At 38.0% G+C, this 18371-nt stretch overlaps 3 protein-coding genes and 1 pseudogene across 3 annotated transcripts; all 4 read left to right on the top strand.

Annotated features, from left to right (window-relative positions):
• The first annotated feature begins 486 nt into the window (after positions 1-486).
• Positions 487-4311, top strand: LOC114730902 (probable magnesium transporter NIPA6). Its single transcript, XM_028918010.1, has 9 exons — positions 487-990; positions 1782-1838; positions 1930-2020; positions 2103-2263; positions 2342-2469; positions 2583-2720; positions 3268-3360; positions 3464-3581; positions 3721-4311. Exons 1-9 carry the CDS (start codon positions 867-869, stop codon positions 3813-3815), a joined length of 1005 nt encoding a protein of 334 aa, XP_028773843.1. The 5' UTR covers positions 487-866; the 3' UTR covers positions 3816-4311.
• A 1438-nt stretch (positions 4312-5749) lies between these two features.
• Positions 5750-8203, top strand: LOC114730857 (eukaryotic translation initiation factor 4B3-like; annotated as a pseudogene).
• Positions 8204-10327: 2124 nt separating this feature from the next.
• Positions 10328-12376, top strand: LOC114730952 (uncharacterized). The gene is made up of 3 exons (XM_028918071.1): positions 10328-10540; positions 11014-11455; positions 11816-12376. The coding sequence occupies exons 1-3, from the start codon at positions 10393-10395 to the stop codon at positions 12165-12167; spliced, it is 942 nt and encodes a 313-aa protein (XP_028773904.1). The 5' UTR covers positions 10328-10392; the 3' UTR covers positions 12168-12376.
• A 5056-nt stretch (positions 12377-17432) lies between these two features.
• On the top strand, positions 17433-18208 carry LOC114730969 (dirigent protein 23-like). The gene has a single exon (XM_028918086.1). It carries the CDS (start codon positions 17511-17513, stop codon positions 18036-18038), a length of 528 nt encoding a protein of 175 aa, XP_028773919.1. The 5' UTR covers positions 17433-17510; the 3' UTR covers positions 18039-18208.
• The last annotated feature ends 163 nt before the right edge of the window (positions 18209-18371 follow it).

Below are 18371 nucleotides of genomic sequence, written 5' to 3'. Positions count from 1 at the left end.
CCTCCAACCATAATCAAGTAGAAGAGGGGGAGGGGGTATTAAGAAAGATGATTATGGTGTTTTAGGAAAAATGTGTCACTTTTCTTATAATTAACTAATTTACCTAACTTTCTTAATTTAATCAAATTAGTTAAATGAGTTTTATATTAAGGACCGGAGGAGTATATGCTAATATTTTTTTTTTGGCCAACATATGCTAATAAAGTTATTCATTATTACAATATATTTGGGCAAATACATTTAACGGGTTGCTACTTCATTAGAATAAGCGTTTTTCTTAAATGCAGATTTTTTTTGGCCAAATTTTACATGCAGAATTGAGTGTTCTTGAATTTAAATACCTTGCAAGTAATAACCGTAATTAGTAATTCAAGGGGTATTTGCGTCATTGGAGATCACGCCGCCACGGCAAAGATTTGATGAATTCCAGGCTGGCCAGGAGGAACGTGCCACGGTTCAATTTCAATACGAATAGTGTTTGTGTATGGGAGTATTGATCAGGACGGGAGTGGAGCTAAGCTGGACGTATTGCGAAGCGGAGGATTACTGCCGCGATTAACAGGAAACTTCCGACTAGACGACGACGACGGCTTAAAAATCAGAGATACGTCTCAAGGGGTTTAAATTTACGAGCACGTCTATCTGCTGCTTAATAATCTCTATATCACCAGCAGTCAACTGCGGTCCAGTTCCCGTGACTCGAGGGCTTCCACACAGGACACCTGGACGATCCTCTTTGTTCTTTGATTTAATTTCCCTGGAGGGAAGTCGATCGATCCCTTCTTGGCGGGAAAACTGAGCACGACGACGTCCTTGTCGTCGTCTTCCACAATTCAATTGAAGTTGACATTGACCGTGAGATAGAGATGGGAGTTTCCCAAAATTCGAAGGGTTTGATACTGGCTGTTGCATCTAGTGTATTCATAGGGGCAAGCTTTATCTTGAAGAAGAAGGGTCTTAAGCGTGCCGGTGTCCACGGTACTCGCGCAGGTCAGCCTCATGGAATTTCTTGTTTATTTACCTATTTTTGATATCTTCCAAATAATCAGAGGCATCATGGTATTGGTTATTTGCTGTTTCTTGATCATTGCTCGGTGAATCATGAAGTTACCTGCTAAGCAATCTCGTGTTTGAATAAATTGCCTGGTGATAGGAGAACTTATGTTTTTATGTTGTAAATTTTCATTTCAGTGAGAATGAGCTCCTCTTCTTCCCTCCTGCTATTCTAGAAGCTCTTCATTGTCAAACCAGGGTTATTTTGGATCTATGGGAACATTGGCGTTTGGTATAATTGGGCTTGAGGAGCTGCCTTCATACCTGGTTTTTTTTTTTTTCAGTCCCATCAACTCTGCAGTTTAAACCTCTGGTTGCGACACTCATCAATCTAAATTTGATGTTTTTGAATTTTGAGGAACCGAAATAAGAGTGAAAAATTGCATACCCTTGTTGGCTGAAATCTTGAGTGGTAAAGTAGGGTTTGATGCAGAATTCCCCTAGAATCTGTTTGGCCAGAATATATTCCTGGATCTTATTCTAAATGAATGATGAATTATTGCCGGTTTTGTATTTAATAACAGATTCTAACCTGTTTAACAGGCTGGTCAGGTTGTCATGCAATAATGCTTTTAACATGAAAACAGCAGTGTCAATAAGTCTGTTAGTATTTTGTGTTGGTGATATACAACTTTTTTCAACTTCATTGATCCCTTATGTTTCATGCTTTGCTGCTATTACTTGTGGCTATTAGAGCTTGTCATTAAATTTTGTTTTGAAATTTGCAGGAGGTGGTGGCTATACTTACTTACTAGAGCCACTATGGTGGGCTGGCATGGTGACAAGTAAGTTTAGGGTGTTGATCCCCTCTTTGCTTTTAGTATGCTTGAATGATGTAACAAATGCAAATGAATCTTGAAAATACTTGGTTTACAGTGATTATTGGGGAGGTTGCGAATTTTGTGGCTTATATCTATGCTCCAGCAGTTCTGGTTACCCCCCTCGGAGCTCTGAGCATCATTGTCAGGTAAATATTCTAGTGCTTAGTCTATTGAATACTCCACGGCTATGATTTTGTATTGGAACTAACGTTCAGTATATATTGCAAGTGCTGTTTTGGCTCACTTCTTATTAAAGGAAAAGCTTCAGAAGATGGGGATATTGGGATGTATATCCTGTATTGTAGGATCAGTGGTTATTGTTATTCATGCACCTCAAGAACAAACTCCAAATTCAGTGCAAGAAATATGGGATCTGGCCACTCAACCAGGTCTAGTTTGATCATTTTTCTTCCTGGCACAAATGAGTTTTCCTATCTGCTAACTGACGCTCTTTTTTCTTTGGACAGCATTTCTAGTTTATGTTGTGGCAACAATTTCAGTAGTTTTAGCTTTGATTTTGCACTTCGAACCTCATTATGGACAGACTAATATGCTGGTTTACTTGGGAATTTGTTCTCTGATGGGCTCACTTACGGTCAGTAATTATGTTCTTGCCAAGCATCTGGATGGAACTTTAGTATTAATGTCGCCATGCATGATCTAACTACCTATATTTTGGCTCAATGTTAAATTCGTGTAATTATTCAGGTTGTGAGCATAAAGGCCATTGGAATTGCAATAAAGCTTACGCTTGAGGGAGTTAATCAAATAACTTTTCCGCAGACTTGGTTTTTTCTCACTGTGGCAACAATATGTGTCATTACCCAGTTGAATTACCTGAACAAGGTGTGTGCAAAGATATGAAAGCCTGATGTAATTTATAACCAGAATTGTAAATGATCAATATTTTGATGGTAACTTTTATGAACTAGGCCCTGTAAGGCATGATTGCTTTATGGTCACGTATCTCCTCATATTGTAGGACCGAACTGCTACAAAGACCTTGCCAAAAACCCACAAGTCCAAAAGCAAGTTAACTGAACAGACACAGAAGTGCATTAAAATTAAACAAAATAGTCATGCTCATTTACTGGGAATATGCAAAGCTTGCCCTGTAGCAATGTAAACACTGATAGTACTTTATGCTGTTTTCGTATGTTTAGTGTTGGGAACTTTGCTAGAGGAATTACCTGTTTAGTCTTGGTATCTTTTTCTTACCTATTATTGTTCCGTCATTTGCTGGCTTGTGAACTGATGAGCACAACTAAGTAGTGTTCTCTGTGATGAACTGCATGTTGGAATTCTCACTATTATGACTTTAACCGTCAGCCATCAATGGCCTATCTATAACTCTCTAGAACTTCATAACTGGCACCATTCAATGATGTTTTAGGCGCTAGATACATTCAACGCGGCAGTTGTTTCTCCTGTATATTATGTCATGTTCACAACTCTGACTATTATTGCTAGTGCAATAATGTTTAAGGTACAATCTCAGATTCATATTCTTGGATCCAGTTAGTTATATGCTAAAGTTTTCCTTTTGGCAAATTATGTTGACTTTATGCTTTCTTCTACTTTTGTTGTAGGATTGGTCAGGTCAGAATGCCAACAGCGTAGCATCTGAGGTATGTGGTTTCATCACCGTTCTTTCGGGAACAATAATTTTGCATGCGACAAGAGATCAGGAGCAATCTAACATGCAAGGTATAGTTTTAACAGCACCTTAGGAACAGACTGATTTCCGTTATCCATTCATTTGCTGATATACATTATACAGCCTTGAATTTTTTCACCATAGTTTCTAAACCTGATCCTGCAATAAAATCTTCCTTTTATAATGCAGGGACCTTGACGTGGTACATTGGTGAGGATTCGATGAAGGGCCTGGAGGATGAACACCTGATCCTTATACATGGTTCAGAATATGTTGAACATTGATTTGTCCTGAGGGTGGTGATGTTTTGGCAGCAATCATGCAACAGCTTGATGCCAACCAATTTTGCTGTTTGGAGTGCTTGGCTTGTCACCGATTGTGGGATGTAGATCTGTGCATTTTGGAATCCTGTAGTTTTCTGGCCGTTTCTCAGCTTGCTGCTGCACAGGCATGCAGGTTATGCAAGGGAACCCCTCCTGGGATGGGTGATGAACCACCCTAGATTCAAGCGCAGGATCCAATTGAAACTGCAACGGTGATCATTATCACATTGCGACACTTTCAGATGTTAGGGGGTGATTTCACTGTGTTAAAATCCTTGTGACTTGCTTACCCATCGGCTAGTAACACTAGGCATTGTTTTATGTACAAAATTTACATTTGTCATTCAACTATCAGATTCTATTGATTCTTCTTCAGTTATGAGAAGCATTTATTTTTGTTTGTTTAAAAATTTTGAAACATATACTAGACTCTCTGGAAAATCTTTAGTGTTTTTCAGATGAAATTACTGTGTTGGGAAACAGGCACAGATGAAGATTAGTAATTGGAAATGATGACGCCAGTTGATACAACTGTTAGCACCAACTACTTAAGTAATGACGGTTTTAGCTTAGTTTCGCATGTCACTTTATCTTTAAACATGGCTGGTTCTTAGATTCATTAGTTTTTTTTTTTTTTGGTTTTGCCGGCCATCTCTGAGATTTACTAGCTGTGCCTGGTAACTCTTTAAGTTTCTGCTTTTAAGCAAGGTCACTTTGTTGCTGAGTTTGATGTGTATTCTTGTGAGCATTTTTACCATGCCATGAATCCAAAGCAAACAATTACGAATTTTTCAGAATATTATACTACTTCCGATCCTTAATATAAGACCTAATTGACTAATTTGAGTAGATTTAAAAACTAGTTAAGTTAGTTATTTATAATAAATATGTGTTGTATTTTCTAAATTATTCTTATTAATTAAGTATATTAGTTAGAACTATAATTATTACAAGGATTACATTGAAAAAAATGGATAAAAATGAGACAAAATAGATTGGGTTTTATATTTAGGATCAAAATAAAAATCAAATTAGCTTTTATATTAAGGACCGGAGGTAGTATTAAGCAAGTGGGAATACGGTGCTGCTCAGCAGGCGGTAATATTATTCTCTTTCGTTATATATAGCTTCCTCAATAAAATATTTAAATCTAGGCGGAATCGAACTATAAATGAATGTATTTAGTTAAAAAAAAAAAACAATGCTATAGATGAATGTACCGTATTGTTGGCCAGAAAGAAATTTAAATGTATCGTATCAACAGTTTTTAGATAAAATCTACACTTTCCTCATGTTAGCCTTATTCCATGAACTAATATTGATATAATTCTATAGACAATAGATCCCATACTGATGGTGATATGGTCTGAGCCAAATTAAATGTAGCATAAAATGTTAAACAACCAGTTTTTTCAATAATAATAATTGTATAATTTGTATCATAAATTCATGCTTTACAGTTTACACAACTTAATATCAAATTATCAAAGTCAAAGCAATGCTATTTTCCTTATAAAATTGATGGAGAGAAATATATTTTAGTTTTTATAAGATGTATGAGATTTTTAACATCAACTGAAATTAAAAAAATATCGATATATAACAAAAATATATAAATATGCGTCTTTTTAAATTAAGTAGTTTACTTTACCCGCAGGAAAATAATAAAAGTTGAAGTGCCCATGGCCGCAGGAAATTTAACCCGAGAGATTTACATGGCTGTTGCAAATCAGGCATCATTTATTTTTTTATTTTTCAAAAGAAGAAAGAAAACGAAATCATAACCGTTGAAAGAGATCGGTCAGGCAGAATCGAGCGATAAGACCTTCGACCGTCCGACCCGAAGGCATAACCCACAGATATATTTATTCATCGCGCGCGCCTGTTTTCGCTGCCAACAAACGCAACCTCGACTGAGAAAAAGAGAACGAAGGATTCACGGAGAGAGAGAACCAAAGCATAGCAATGGCGGCTTCTGTATCTGCCTGGGCTAAACCGGGAGCATGGGCGCTTGATTCTGAAGAGCAAGAAGCCGAGCTCCTTCAAAAGAAAGACAAGGATGACACTTCCCAATTTCCTTCTCTTGCTGTCGCCGCTGCCACCAAGCCAAAGAAGAAGAAGGCCCAGGCGATCCCCTTGGCCGATTTCACTACTTACGGGGGCCCTAAACCCTCCCATTCTGATTCCTTGACGCATGAAGATCTCATGATGCTGCCAACCGGTCCTCGCCAGCGAACTGCCGAGGAACTTGAGCGTGACCGGGGTCGACTTGGTGGTGGTTTAGGTCTTATGGTTCCTATGACCGCCCCAATAGGAATTCTGGCGGGGACGAGTCTTCCAATTCTCGATGGGGTTCATCTAGGGTTTCTGATGAGCCCAGGAGGAATGGTTCCTTCGGCCGGGATTCAAATCGTGAAATGACGCCTTCGCGAGCTGACGAAATAGATAATTGGGCTGCTGCGAAGAAATCGACCGTTGGGAATGGTTTTGAGAGGAGGGACAGGGATAGAGGAGGCTTTTCTGATTCACAATCGAGAGCTGATGAATCGGACAGTTGGGTATCTAATAAGAATTACGTGCCATCGGAGGGGCGTAGATTTGGTTCGAATGGTGGTGGGTTTGAGAGAGAGAGGAAGGTTGGATTCGGTTCGAATGGTGGTGGGTTTGAGAGAGAGAGGAAGGTTGGATTTGGTTCGAGCGGTGGTGCAGATTCGGATAATTGGAACAGGAAGAAAGGGGAATTTAACGTTGGAGGTGGCATTGACAGAATTGAGACACCGAGTGGAAGACCGAGACTTAATCTACAGCCTCGATCACTGCCTCTGAGTAGTGAAAGCCAAGAAGGTTCTGGGAATGTAGCAAAGCCCAAGGGTCCAAACCCATTCGGAGACGCAAGGCCAAGGGAGGAGGTTTTGGCCGAGAAAGGGCAGGATTGGAAGAAGATCGACGAGCAGCTGGACGCAATGAAGATTAAGGAGACGGTCGATAAGAAGGAAGGACTTGGTAGGAGGGGCTTTGGGTCTGGCAATGCACATGCCAATTTGCCAGAAGAAAGAGCTGAAAGGAGTTGGAGGAAGGCAGTATCTGATGACAGTCGTCCCACAAGGTTTGTCAGTAAAGATAATCGAAAATAAACTTGGTAGTTTCTTGTGTTATTTGTTCTTGATTGGCCTTATTAGTTGGTTCAGACATGCATTTTTTTTTCTTCTTTTAAAAACTTTTTTCATTAATTAGAAGTTGAGATGATTTCAGGTAGAATTATATTCTGTAGACTTCTTTTGATGTTGAGAGGAGTCCCTTTGTTGGTAGCATTTTTTTTTTAAACGAAAAAAAAAATAAAAGAAGAAAAGAGAGTTAAAACTTAAAAGTCAAGGACTTCTAATTGGGTGCCTGTCCTGTGCTGTGCAATGTTGCTTTTGCTCGTTCTAATTTGCTGCAGTTTTAGCCTTCTGCTAGATCCTTCTGTCCGAAGTTTTATGCGCTCTATATGTAAATTGGACATACTGCCAGCCGGTACCCTACATTAAGGGGTACTAGAAATTTTATGTGAAGTCATCATTGGCATTCCTGTACTTTCTGCGGTTGGGACGATTGTTAAAAGTCTAGTCCAAGTACTTAGCAACGACTACTTTTTAAGGCTTAGTCACTTATTCACTATATCTGATTACTTGAACCTGACCAGCTATGAATCATAATCGTTGTCGTGGTTCCACTGGGTTGAACATGGTCTTGGTCAATTATGCATAAGTCATGTTCTTAATTCATACGCTAATCAGGATTTCAAGTTGAAAGTGGCCTATTTTTTCCCTGAAGCACCAGCATGTACTTAGGCCTGGAGTCCCTCGGATAGTTTCCGATAATTGATTTCTGGCCATCACCATCCAATCGATTTAATAGTTGTTACTTCCATTGTATGGTGTCTCTCCAGATCTTATTTTGATTCTGTTAATTTGTTTACTTTCTGATGCAGCGCTGGGAAGTCCGAGGATGGACATGTTGAAGAGAACTGAAGGGTTGTGAATTAATTTTGTCCCTGCGAAATAGACTTGAAGAAATTTGGAAATTGAAGACCGAGCTTCTTCTTTTTTTTCCCCGTGTTATTTAATTTGTCATAACTTTTCGAAACGCTTCTATTCTGAATTTCTGAGACACTATACTGAAACGGTTATAGACAATTTTGGTAGGTCTACTTGTAGCCTAGATACTCTTAGCTGTTATATCTTTGTTTATAGCCGATTGTGGCGGTAATTTTCGCCGTTTGAAAATCTGTATTAAACATCGATTGGGTTGTGAACTTACGATTTTGGTATTTATTTTCAACTCAATAATATGTGTATGTGCATAGGACAGATCTGATTCCCCTCCGCTGTTGATTTCTTGTATTTTGTTTTGATTTGATCCAATACGGTGGAATGACGCGAATTTCTGGTGTTGTATTATTTATATCTTAATGATATTGAGGATGATGATCTGTCATGTGTTGTACTGTTGCCTTTGTTGTCGTCGGTTACTTGTGAATAAGCACGGTTAAGGCTGGCTCAACGTGCACGTTTCTAAAGCAAATAAAGAACTTGTGTGGGTTGGTTGCTCAGTCTTGTTTTTGCCACTGGCTAAAATCAGTAACTGTCAGCTTCTAATATCGTTGGTCATTCTTAAATCGTTTGGCCATGGAGTTCGATCTGATAAATATTGTGGACGCTGGTGTACTCCACTTTGTTTACTGTAGCAGCTTTTGTAAAATTATGTGATGGATCCATAATGAAGTACGAGTTGATCGGCAAACTTTCTCCAGGTTGCCAATTTCCATATATAGAGAAAGAACGTTTTTTTTTTTTTTTAGTTGCTAGATTGGAGGTACTCTTGTTGGATGGAACGACATGTCTCGGTTTTAAGTTTTAATTCGTCATGGTGTGAGAGGGACTGATTTTTTTTGTTAAATTCAATCCAAAAAGGGGATTTTGGGTGGTTGTTATCATGAGGAGAAGTTCATTTTGAGCCTTTGCACCTTAAGAGAGGTTAATCTCTATTAGAAATATTGCCCCTAACGTTAATTATGCACAAAGATTTGAGGTTATTTTGTTAAATTATGTAAATAAATAAATTCAGCAAATTTATGTTTACAAAATAATCATGGCCGAGCAAAACTTTACCTCCACTGGTCTTAATTATAGGAAGAAGTTTTACTTCCTAGCCTTGCTAGGTCCTAAATATCGGGCAAAATCGGTTAATTAATTTTCCCCCCCTAATTTTACCGTCCTTAATGGCAACAAGTTATTGGTATGTTTTAAATTCTTGAGAGTATTTTATTGTAGTAATTACTTTTAGTGAAGGGCAAAATTGAAAAATCACATCTTTTATATAAATTTAAGAATATGAACTACGGTCCCTTGAAAATAATAAATTAGTTAATTTTGTCCTCTAATCAGGTTTTTAATCCTTTACTCTTAACGAAGAGAGGCTGCAAAAGCAAAGAGAGTGCACTGGCATGTGGCGTGAGAGCTGTGAGACTGTGAGGTTGAAAAGGCACTGACACAGAGAGAGAGAGAGAGAGTGCATGAATTTGAAGTAAATGGGATTCCTCCTGTGATGTTGGGTTCACACTTGAACCCTATTCCTTCCCTTCATCCATGGGAGTTCTCTTCGTTAATGTTCATCTCTACCTTGACGGCCAACTAATACCCGTCATCGCCGTGGCTATATCAGCTCAAAACGTAGCGGCTATTAAACTACCCCACGTCTCCCCCTGAGATCAAATCTCAACAGTTACTTTCATTAATCCCATAAATTTTTAATTTTGATTGCGACACTCTTTCTACCTATTAATTCAGCCCTCATATTTCATAATCATTCATTACTGTTTTGCTCTTGCATTCATGGCCTTTGATGCCTATTACCCGGACAAAAAATTCCATGTCTCGTGATTCGCTCTTATTAAATTTCTACTTGTAGACACCCCATGAGACATTTAGAGCCTTTAAAGACGCTAATCAGACTCATTTATGAGCTGCCATTTCTGTTGCCCTACGTTTCCTGCTTCTTTGACATTCACCAAACCTGCCCGTGAACTGTGAAAAAATGCTAAGTTTGTAGCTTAATCCATTGGTTTATTTTTGTAGAAGACACAATGATTTCACTGATTCATTTGTGATCTCTGATATTAAAAGCTCAAAAATACAACTAATGACAAATGCCCACATTAATTCAATGAGGAGGGTTAAAATGCTTCATTATGTTATACAGCAATGGTTTATGAGACATGGATACTTACGGATGTTATTTAAGGCATGTTCTATCTTCAACACGGTTTTTCTTTGTTATCACTTATTAATGAAAACCGTACGCTTATTCCTTCCCCAAAAACTTATTTTCAACATACCTCATTAACTCTGGCAGTTGAACGTTGGATGTGTGCACCACTCGCTTCTCATTTACTGATTCTCACTTGCATTTAAGTATTCATCCCACTCTGGACATACCAACCCGTGCCTTCGTGGTTTTGTTTTGGCCTCAGTGGTGTCCTTGACAGCGTCCAAGATTCATGGACTTTCGGAAGAAGCTTCTTTTCGTAGCATTGCTCATTTTCGCTGTGATCCATGGAACTCAGGCAGATGCTATGGTAACCGGAACTGTGTTCTGTGACCAATGCAAGGATGGCCAAAGATCGCTTTTCGATTTTCCCGTTAATGGTAAGATCCATTGTCCTTCATTCACTTTGTTACTGTTTTAAATCACTGTGTCTTTCTTCCGCTTGTTTAAAGTACTCTTTCCCTATCATACAATACATTCTAAGTCAAAATATTGTGAGCAAAAGGATTTGATACTAATTTTACCTTGCTTTGCAACTCGATAAAAATCTTGGATGAACGCGCCTTTAAGATTACCTGGTAGAAAATCTAGTTGCGGTCAAAGATCGAGCACTCCGGGTCATATACCAATAATATTATTAACAATGCATAGAGCAACTAATTTTCATGATCTTCTTGGATTATCCCCTAAAATTGCATAGCTCGTTGAAATTTGAGGAGGGAACGAGTTTTAATCAGTCATTAAGATATTCAATGCTGTTTCTCCGCCACTGAGCGCTGTACTTAGAGATCCATGTTTCAAAGTTTGAACCGCAGTGATGGTTTTTTTTTTCCCCCACTCTTCCTTCTCACAGGTGCTAAAGTGACCATGACCTGTGCTGATAGCAATGGGCAAGTCACTATGTCAAGAGAAGAGACAACAAATTGGTTTGGAAGCTATACGATGAGGCTTGATGGAACACCGGACTTGAATGGTTGTTCTGCTCGTGTGTCAGGCAGTGGTGAGGGATCAATGGGTTGTGGTGAAGCTTCTGGTCCACCCCAGAACCTTAGACTTATGTTTAGGATGTTTGACATGGAAATGTACACAGTGGATCCTCTGCTAGCTCAGCCTGCCAAGCCAATGCAACAATGCGCATCATCTTCAAATCCTGTGCCCGCACCGCCAACACAGCACAAGTCTCCTCCGCCTTTCCAGCTTCCTCCAGTTGCTGGACTTCCCCCCTTGCCACCTTTGCCTCCATTGCCACCTCCGCCACCGCTTATCTTTGCAGAAGCTTCAGCGTGTCCTTACCGGTAAGATTATCGGCTTTAACAAAAAGATCATTTAGTGAAGCTTGTTATGTCAGATTGATGTCTGTATTTGATATATTGATGTCGAGCCAAGATGTGTAGTGCCGTTTGAGTTAATCAGATGGTATTTTTCAAGCTATCTTAAACCAACCAAAATTTATGTTGATTTTACATTTGTTAATATCTGAAAAAATACCAATTGTATTCAATAGTCGTATTAAAATGCACCAAATACCTCCTTAGTGGGTTAAACCAATGGATCACACCAGTATAATTATGAAGGAAGGTTGAATTTAAGTTTTCTACTTCCTTGCACTGCAACAATGGAGTAATTACTTTGTGTGGATGTTGATAATTTGTCAGGAAGTGGACAACGCCAGAATACAAATGCTATTGGAGGGGGGTGAACCCAGAAACAAAAGTAGCAGTAGTTTTTGGAATGGCTGCAGCCAGGAGATATGGGAATGATATGACACTGTGGAATGGTCTGCATGGGAGAGGAGACCCTTACAGGACTTTGCTTAGAGAAGGAGTCACTGCACTTTTGAATTCCTACAACAGCCTTCAGTTCTCTTACCATCCACTTAGTGTGGTGCAGCACATGAATTGGGCCTTGATGGGTTCAACTAGGACTGTCCTCCTCACTGCTCTACGCTTCATGAGGGCCAATTCTGGTGCTGGAAATGTTACCTGCAAGTTCACCTCCTGCAAATGATTTATGCTTTCCTTTTCTTGCATATTCCTACATCTGATTTAGAGAAATCGCTATATATGTGATTTTCGGTTTATTTTTATCCTATATGCAGATTCTACCTTGTGAGATTATTTATACCTACAACACCTCATAGTAAAGCAGAGTATTTTCTCTATTATGACATCTCCGCTGTTCTTTATGATATACATAATACAAGTTGACATTATATATATATATATATATCGCATGATATCCTAGGAACTCTCTCTCTCTCTCTATCTATCTATCTATCATGGCTGCAAATGAGGATATAGACTCGTGTTTGGGAAATACTCTCTGCCCAAAAACTCGTTCCACGAACAGGTACAAATAACGTACAGACACAAGGGTCTCGAGTTAAACCAGCTTTTATCTTTTACTGTCCTAATTAATTTAGTCTTTTAATCTCAGCATGTGTCTTATTGTCAAGTAAGTTCAACATAATTTGACTAATAAAATTTACAACCACCTTTTTCTTTTTATCTTCATCACAACTACCTGAATCTCTTGTTTCCATTACATGTTTAGGACGAATTTATGTTCAGTAGGAAATAATATAGGGAAAATGACATTGAGGTCCCATGCAACACAAAATACTATAAAAAGGTCCCAGGAAATTTGGTAATGATTCTGAAGTCCCAAAGGGACTTCAGTGCAATTTGATGAATTGCAAAATGACGCCTCTGCCCCTGGTGAAATGCCCTGTTTTTCAGTCTGAAAATGAACACTCTGTACGCAGGAAACAAGAGAGAAAAAACCCAAACTTCATTCTGCTTCTTCCCCCATTCCCATATGAAAATCTCATCCACTCTATTAATGTCAATCATTGGCAAAAATCGCTTGTGTTTTTGGTTTGGTGTGTGTTTGGTCATTCAAGTTGGGGTTTTATTATAGGTGGGTAGGGTGATTATGGGTGTTCTATTTCTGGGTATATTGTGGGTGGATTGAAGGTGGGTTTGCTCTGTCTGGGCATAGTTTAGGGGGAACTGATGAGAAAGATGAAGGTTGGTGTGATTAGAAACCCTTACTGCGAAATAGGAAAATATGTTGTCAATAGGGCCGCGACAGTTGTCAATATAGCTCCTTGACTTGTCAATAATAACAGCATTGTACAGATTTACATTAACTGATTTTTTAAATTTTTTACACAAAGGCCATGACCTTCTGTACCCTTGACTCATTGGTAGAGGTCACAAAAAGAGGAAGAAGAGGCAACAAAGAAGGGTGAGTAGTTACATGAGGCAAAACAAAAAAAAAAGCCACTTTGATCCTAGACAAATGATGGCAAAAGAATTTTTTCATAAATAGAAGTGACATAAATTTTTTTGGTAGATGTCACAGCACACACAAATAATTAGTTTAATACTGGATACATGCAACTATTTGTTTTTTTTAATGGGGTTATAAAATCAATGTAATTACATGTATATGAAGTTGTAAATGAAAGTTAACTGTGTATTACATTCTGATACATAATTAGTTGTCATTATCCGCACCCTTTATTGTCAATATATATTTCGTCACTTGTCACTCACTGCACCATCAGTTGTCAATTAATGTACTGATATAAATTTAAAAAAATATGATTTTCGTTACATAATGTTATACAATGTCATACAATATCACTAATTCCTCAAAACTAATCCATTTTTTATAATGTGATATAGAATAGTTATTAAAAGTCAATTATCACTGATATGAAGTCATAAAATCACTTGTCATGAACAACAAATTCACTTGTTAATGGTTTTGCTCTGCGCTGACGTTAGTTTAGTAGCAAAGGAAGAAAAAGATGAATGTTAGTGTGGGTATAAACTCTTAGCACGAAATGGGATATTGTGTTGTCAATCAGGCCGTGATAGTTGTCAATGTGTGCCACGACAGTTGTCAACGTAGCTCCTTAACTTGTCAATAGCAGTTGCATGATTCTTGATGCAGGTTTAAATTACTGATGACGAATACATCTGAAAAGCATCTATTTTGCTTTGTTCACATAGAGATAAAGTTTATAAGTGATAGAGAAGATGATATGAGATATGTGGGAGGTAGTGTAAGAACAACAATATAAAGGAGGGAACAAGTTATGAAGAATTGAAGGAAATTATATCATCAATTGCTAGAAAAGAAAGTGACTCATTTCTTTTGAAATTCTTAGTTGTGTATAGCTCAACAGCATCCGACGTAGAAATTAACAACCTAAGTTATCCAAAATAACAAGTAATATAACAGAAGTTAATAACAAGTGATATAACATTTTATAACAAATGAATGTGTGAATATTAATAATTAATGTTCAAAATTTTTATAACTGAAGGTGTCATTTATTTATAATGTTAAGTGATATTTGCATTAAAATATAATTATTAAGAAGAAGGTGTTACTCAGATTTATGTTCAATTGATAAAAGACAGTGCCTACATTAACAAGTCACAGTACTCTATTGGCAAATTATAGTGCCACCATTGGCAAGTTAGTGTGCCACCATTGACAACTAATAATCCGCTGCAGCGTCTGACCATATCTGTCGCGGCACCCCCATCTGTCCCAAGGAGTTGCCATTCTGTGTAAGGCACCGGGGCACCTAATCATATCCGCCGCAGTGCCCAAACCTTTCGAGAAGTTATTTGGTGAACAACAAGTCACAGTGCTACCATTGACAAGTCAGTGTGCTACCATTCATAAGTCATAGTGCCACCATTGATAAATCATAGTGTTTCCATTGACAAGTCATAGTGCTATCATTAACACTTCATTAATAATAATTATATATGACAATATAATCAAAATATAATATGACAGAGTAATTAAAAATATCATATGATACTAAAACAGGTTATGTAACTTGAATTCATATTGTTGACAACTTATATCAGCAAATTAATTGACAAGTTATAATAGGTCTAATAACAATGTAGGGTGCGAATAATGACAATTGAAATGACAGCAGAATCTAACATGCCAAGTTACACTGAAACCATTAACAAGTGAATATGTTGTTTATGACAAGTGATTTTATGATTTCATATCAATGATGATTGACTTTTAATAGCTATTCTATATCATATTATAAAAAATATATTAGTTTTGAGGAATTAGTGATATTGTATGACGTTGTATAACATTATGTAATAAAAATCATATTTTTTTAAAATTTATATCAGTACATTAATTGACAACTGATGGTGCAGTGAGTGACAAGTGACGAAGCATGTATTGACAATGAAGGGTGCGGATAATGACAACAAACTATGTATCAGAATGTAATACACAGTTAACTTTCATTTACAACTTCATATACATGTAATTACACTGATTTTATAACCCCATTAAAAAAAACAAATAGTTGCATGTATCCAGTATTAAGCTAATTATTTGTGTGTGTTGTGACATCTACCAAAAAAATTTATGTCACTTCTATTTATGAAAAAATTCTTTTGCCATCATTTGTCTAGGATCAAAGTGGCTTTTTTTTTTTTTTTTTGCCTCATGTAACTACTCACCCTTCTTTGTTGCCTCTTCTTCCTCTTTTTGTAACCTCTACCAATGAGTCAAGGGTACAGAAGGTCATGGCCTTTGTGTAAAAAATTTAAAAAATCAGTTAATGTAAATCTGTACAATGCTGTTACTATTGACAAGTCAAGGAGTTCTATTGACAACTGTCGCGGCCCTATTGACAACATATTTTCCTATTTCGCAATAAGGGTTTCTAATCACACCAACTTTCATCTTTCTCATCAGTTCCCCCTGAAACTATGCCCAAACAGAGCAAGCTCACCTTCAACCCACCCACAATATACCTAGAAACAGAACACCCATAATCACCTTACCCACCTATAATAAAACCCCAATTTGAATGACCAAACACACACCAAACCAAAAATACAAGCAATTTTTGCCAATGATTGACATTAATAGAGTGGATGAGATTTTCATATGGGAATGGGGGAAGAAGCAGAATGAAGTTTGGGTTTTTTCTCTCTTGCTTCCTGCGTACAGAGTGTTCATTTTCAGACTGAAAAACAGGGCATTTCACCAGGGGCAGAGGCGTCATTTTGCAATTCATCAAATTGCACTGAAGTCCCTTTGGGACTTCAGAATCATTACCAAATTTCCTGGGACCTTTTTGTAGTATTTTGTGTTGCATGGGACCTCAATGTCATTTTCCCAATAATATAATAGTTCTTTAAGTTTGATCCAGTTTTATTCTCAATAATAGGACTCAAATATCTGCCGTACCTTATTGATCCATAAATAAGTATGTGCCCCCTGCAAACAGTTCAAAATTAACTTTCACTCCGTGAAAAAATATTAAAATTGAAAATAATAAATTATATAGTATAAATGTCAACAATGGTGATTTAAAAATTTATGTAGCTCAATCTTGGGTGTTGAATGTGAATAACTGAATATAAGCAATACTTTCATAGCTGTCTTGGTTTGAAAAGATGTGCACTAATTTAATCGGGATGGGTCCCCACTCCCCATGTTAAATATATGTGGTTGGAAAATATTCAAAAAAGAATTGAAAAGTCAACTGAACAGGGAATAGCACCATCAAATGTGATTTACGCAAGGAACTATTTAGTTTAAATAGAAGAAAGAAACAAAGTATTTCGGTACACTAATTTAGTCGGTGTGGGTTTCACTACAGAACTAATTAAATTCAAAGAGTAATTGATTACGGAGATTATTAAGCCCAGTCCTTAACAAATCAAACAGCCAAACTCACAATATTAGTCACTCATTTACAAGGGACACAGTATACATCATAACTTGAGGGGTGCCTGTATGATTATGTATATTAAAAAAAAAAATTAAAAAGGTCATATATCCCTTGATAGAAAGGGATGCAAGGGAAAAAATGAGCATGCTTTGAAAATGGAACACGATTTCAAAGAAAGTGACACGAGAGATTTTTTTGGTACAAGATATAGATATTTACATATTATTTAAATCATCCGGCAATTGTGTCCATTAATGCCGCCAGATTTACAGTGATTTTGCTGCCATTTTTGGCCTTTTCTATTAAACCTAATTTAAATTTCATCCCAAACATCGGCTGACCATGGTTGCTAATACAGCTAAACGACCACCCGCACCTTCAGACCGCCCTGCCACCCAAAAATCACCATTTGGTCAATTGTTGTTGAACGCCCTTTTGACTCTCCTCAGCATCCTCGGAACAAAGCCATCGTAGCCTTCATATTCTATATATACGCAAACAGAGACAAGTACAAGGCATTATGTTCTTACAGAGCCACAAACAACCATTTGGTATAAGCACTCTTCTGTTGCGTTCTCTCTGTGACTCAGAACAGAAAAAAGATGTCAAAGCAGGCATTTGAGATGATGATGCTTGTGTTGTTAATGGCGGCGGCAATGAGCCCATTAAGAGCTGCTGCTGAAGCGGAGAAGAAGGAGACCGTCACTAACCTCCATTTCTACTTCCACGACATACTCAGTGGAAAGAACCCGACTGCTGTTCGGGTGGTTGAACCCGTGGATACATACAAATCCACCACCCTTTTCGGAGTCGTGATGATGGCTGACGACCCCCTGACGGAGACGCCCGACCCGAATTCGAAGCTCGTGGGGCGGGCGCAGGGTCTTTATACGTCGGCATGTCAGCAGGAGTTGGGTTTGCTGATGTCCATGAGCTTCTCCTTTACGGATGGCAGCTCCATCAGCATTCTGGGCAAGAACTCGGCTATGAACCCGGTCCGAGAGATGCCGGTCGTGGGTGGCACCGGGAAGTTCCGGCTGGCACGGGGCTATGCACTTGCCCACACTCACTGGCTCAACCCCGCCACCGGTGATGCCATTGTTGCCTATAACGTCACCGTGATTCAATAATTTTGCTCCTGTTTTCCTTTGAAATGTGCTGTGTGCCGATTCCGCTGAAAAATTCTTCTGTTCTCATACTGCGTGAGTGCGTGTAATAGCTAACATATTTGACATTCATGATACTGATTATGTATGGACAGCGATTATATATTGATGCAATAGTGATTATTATATATTACTATTCGGTTTTAATCAATAATTAATTTGATATATTCCCCCCAAAAAAAATCATTACATGTTATTTACTTTGCATCACAGAAGCGAAACGACCTGTGATCAAGTATTGCACCAGGGGACAGTTTATTAAGTGCATAGTGCTTTTATCTTAGCTAATGGCTTTCA

Source organism: Neltuma alba, unplaced genomic scaffold, assembly GCF_004799145.2.
Source record: "Neltuma alba isolate B1F8T4 unplaced genomic scaffold, ASM479914v2 tig00002517_pilon, whole genome shotgun sequence".
Taxonomy (NCBI): Eukaryota; Viridiplantae; Streptophyta; class Magnoliopsida; order Fabales; family Fabaceae; genus Neltuma; species Neltuma alba.
The sequence above is the reverse complement of the archived record's forward strand: the minus strand, read 5'-3'. Positions and strand labels throughout refer to the sequence as shown.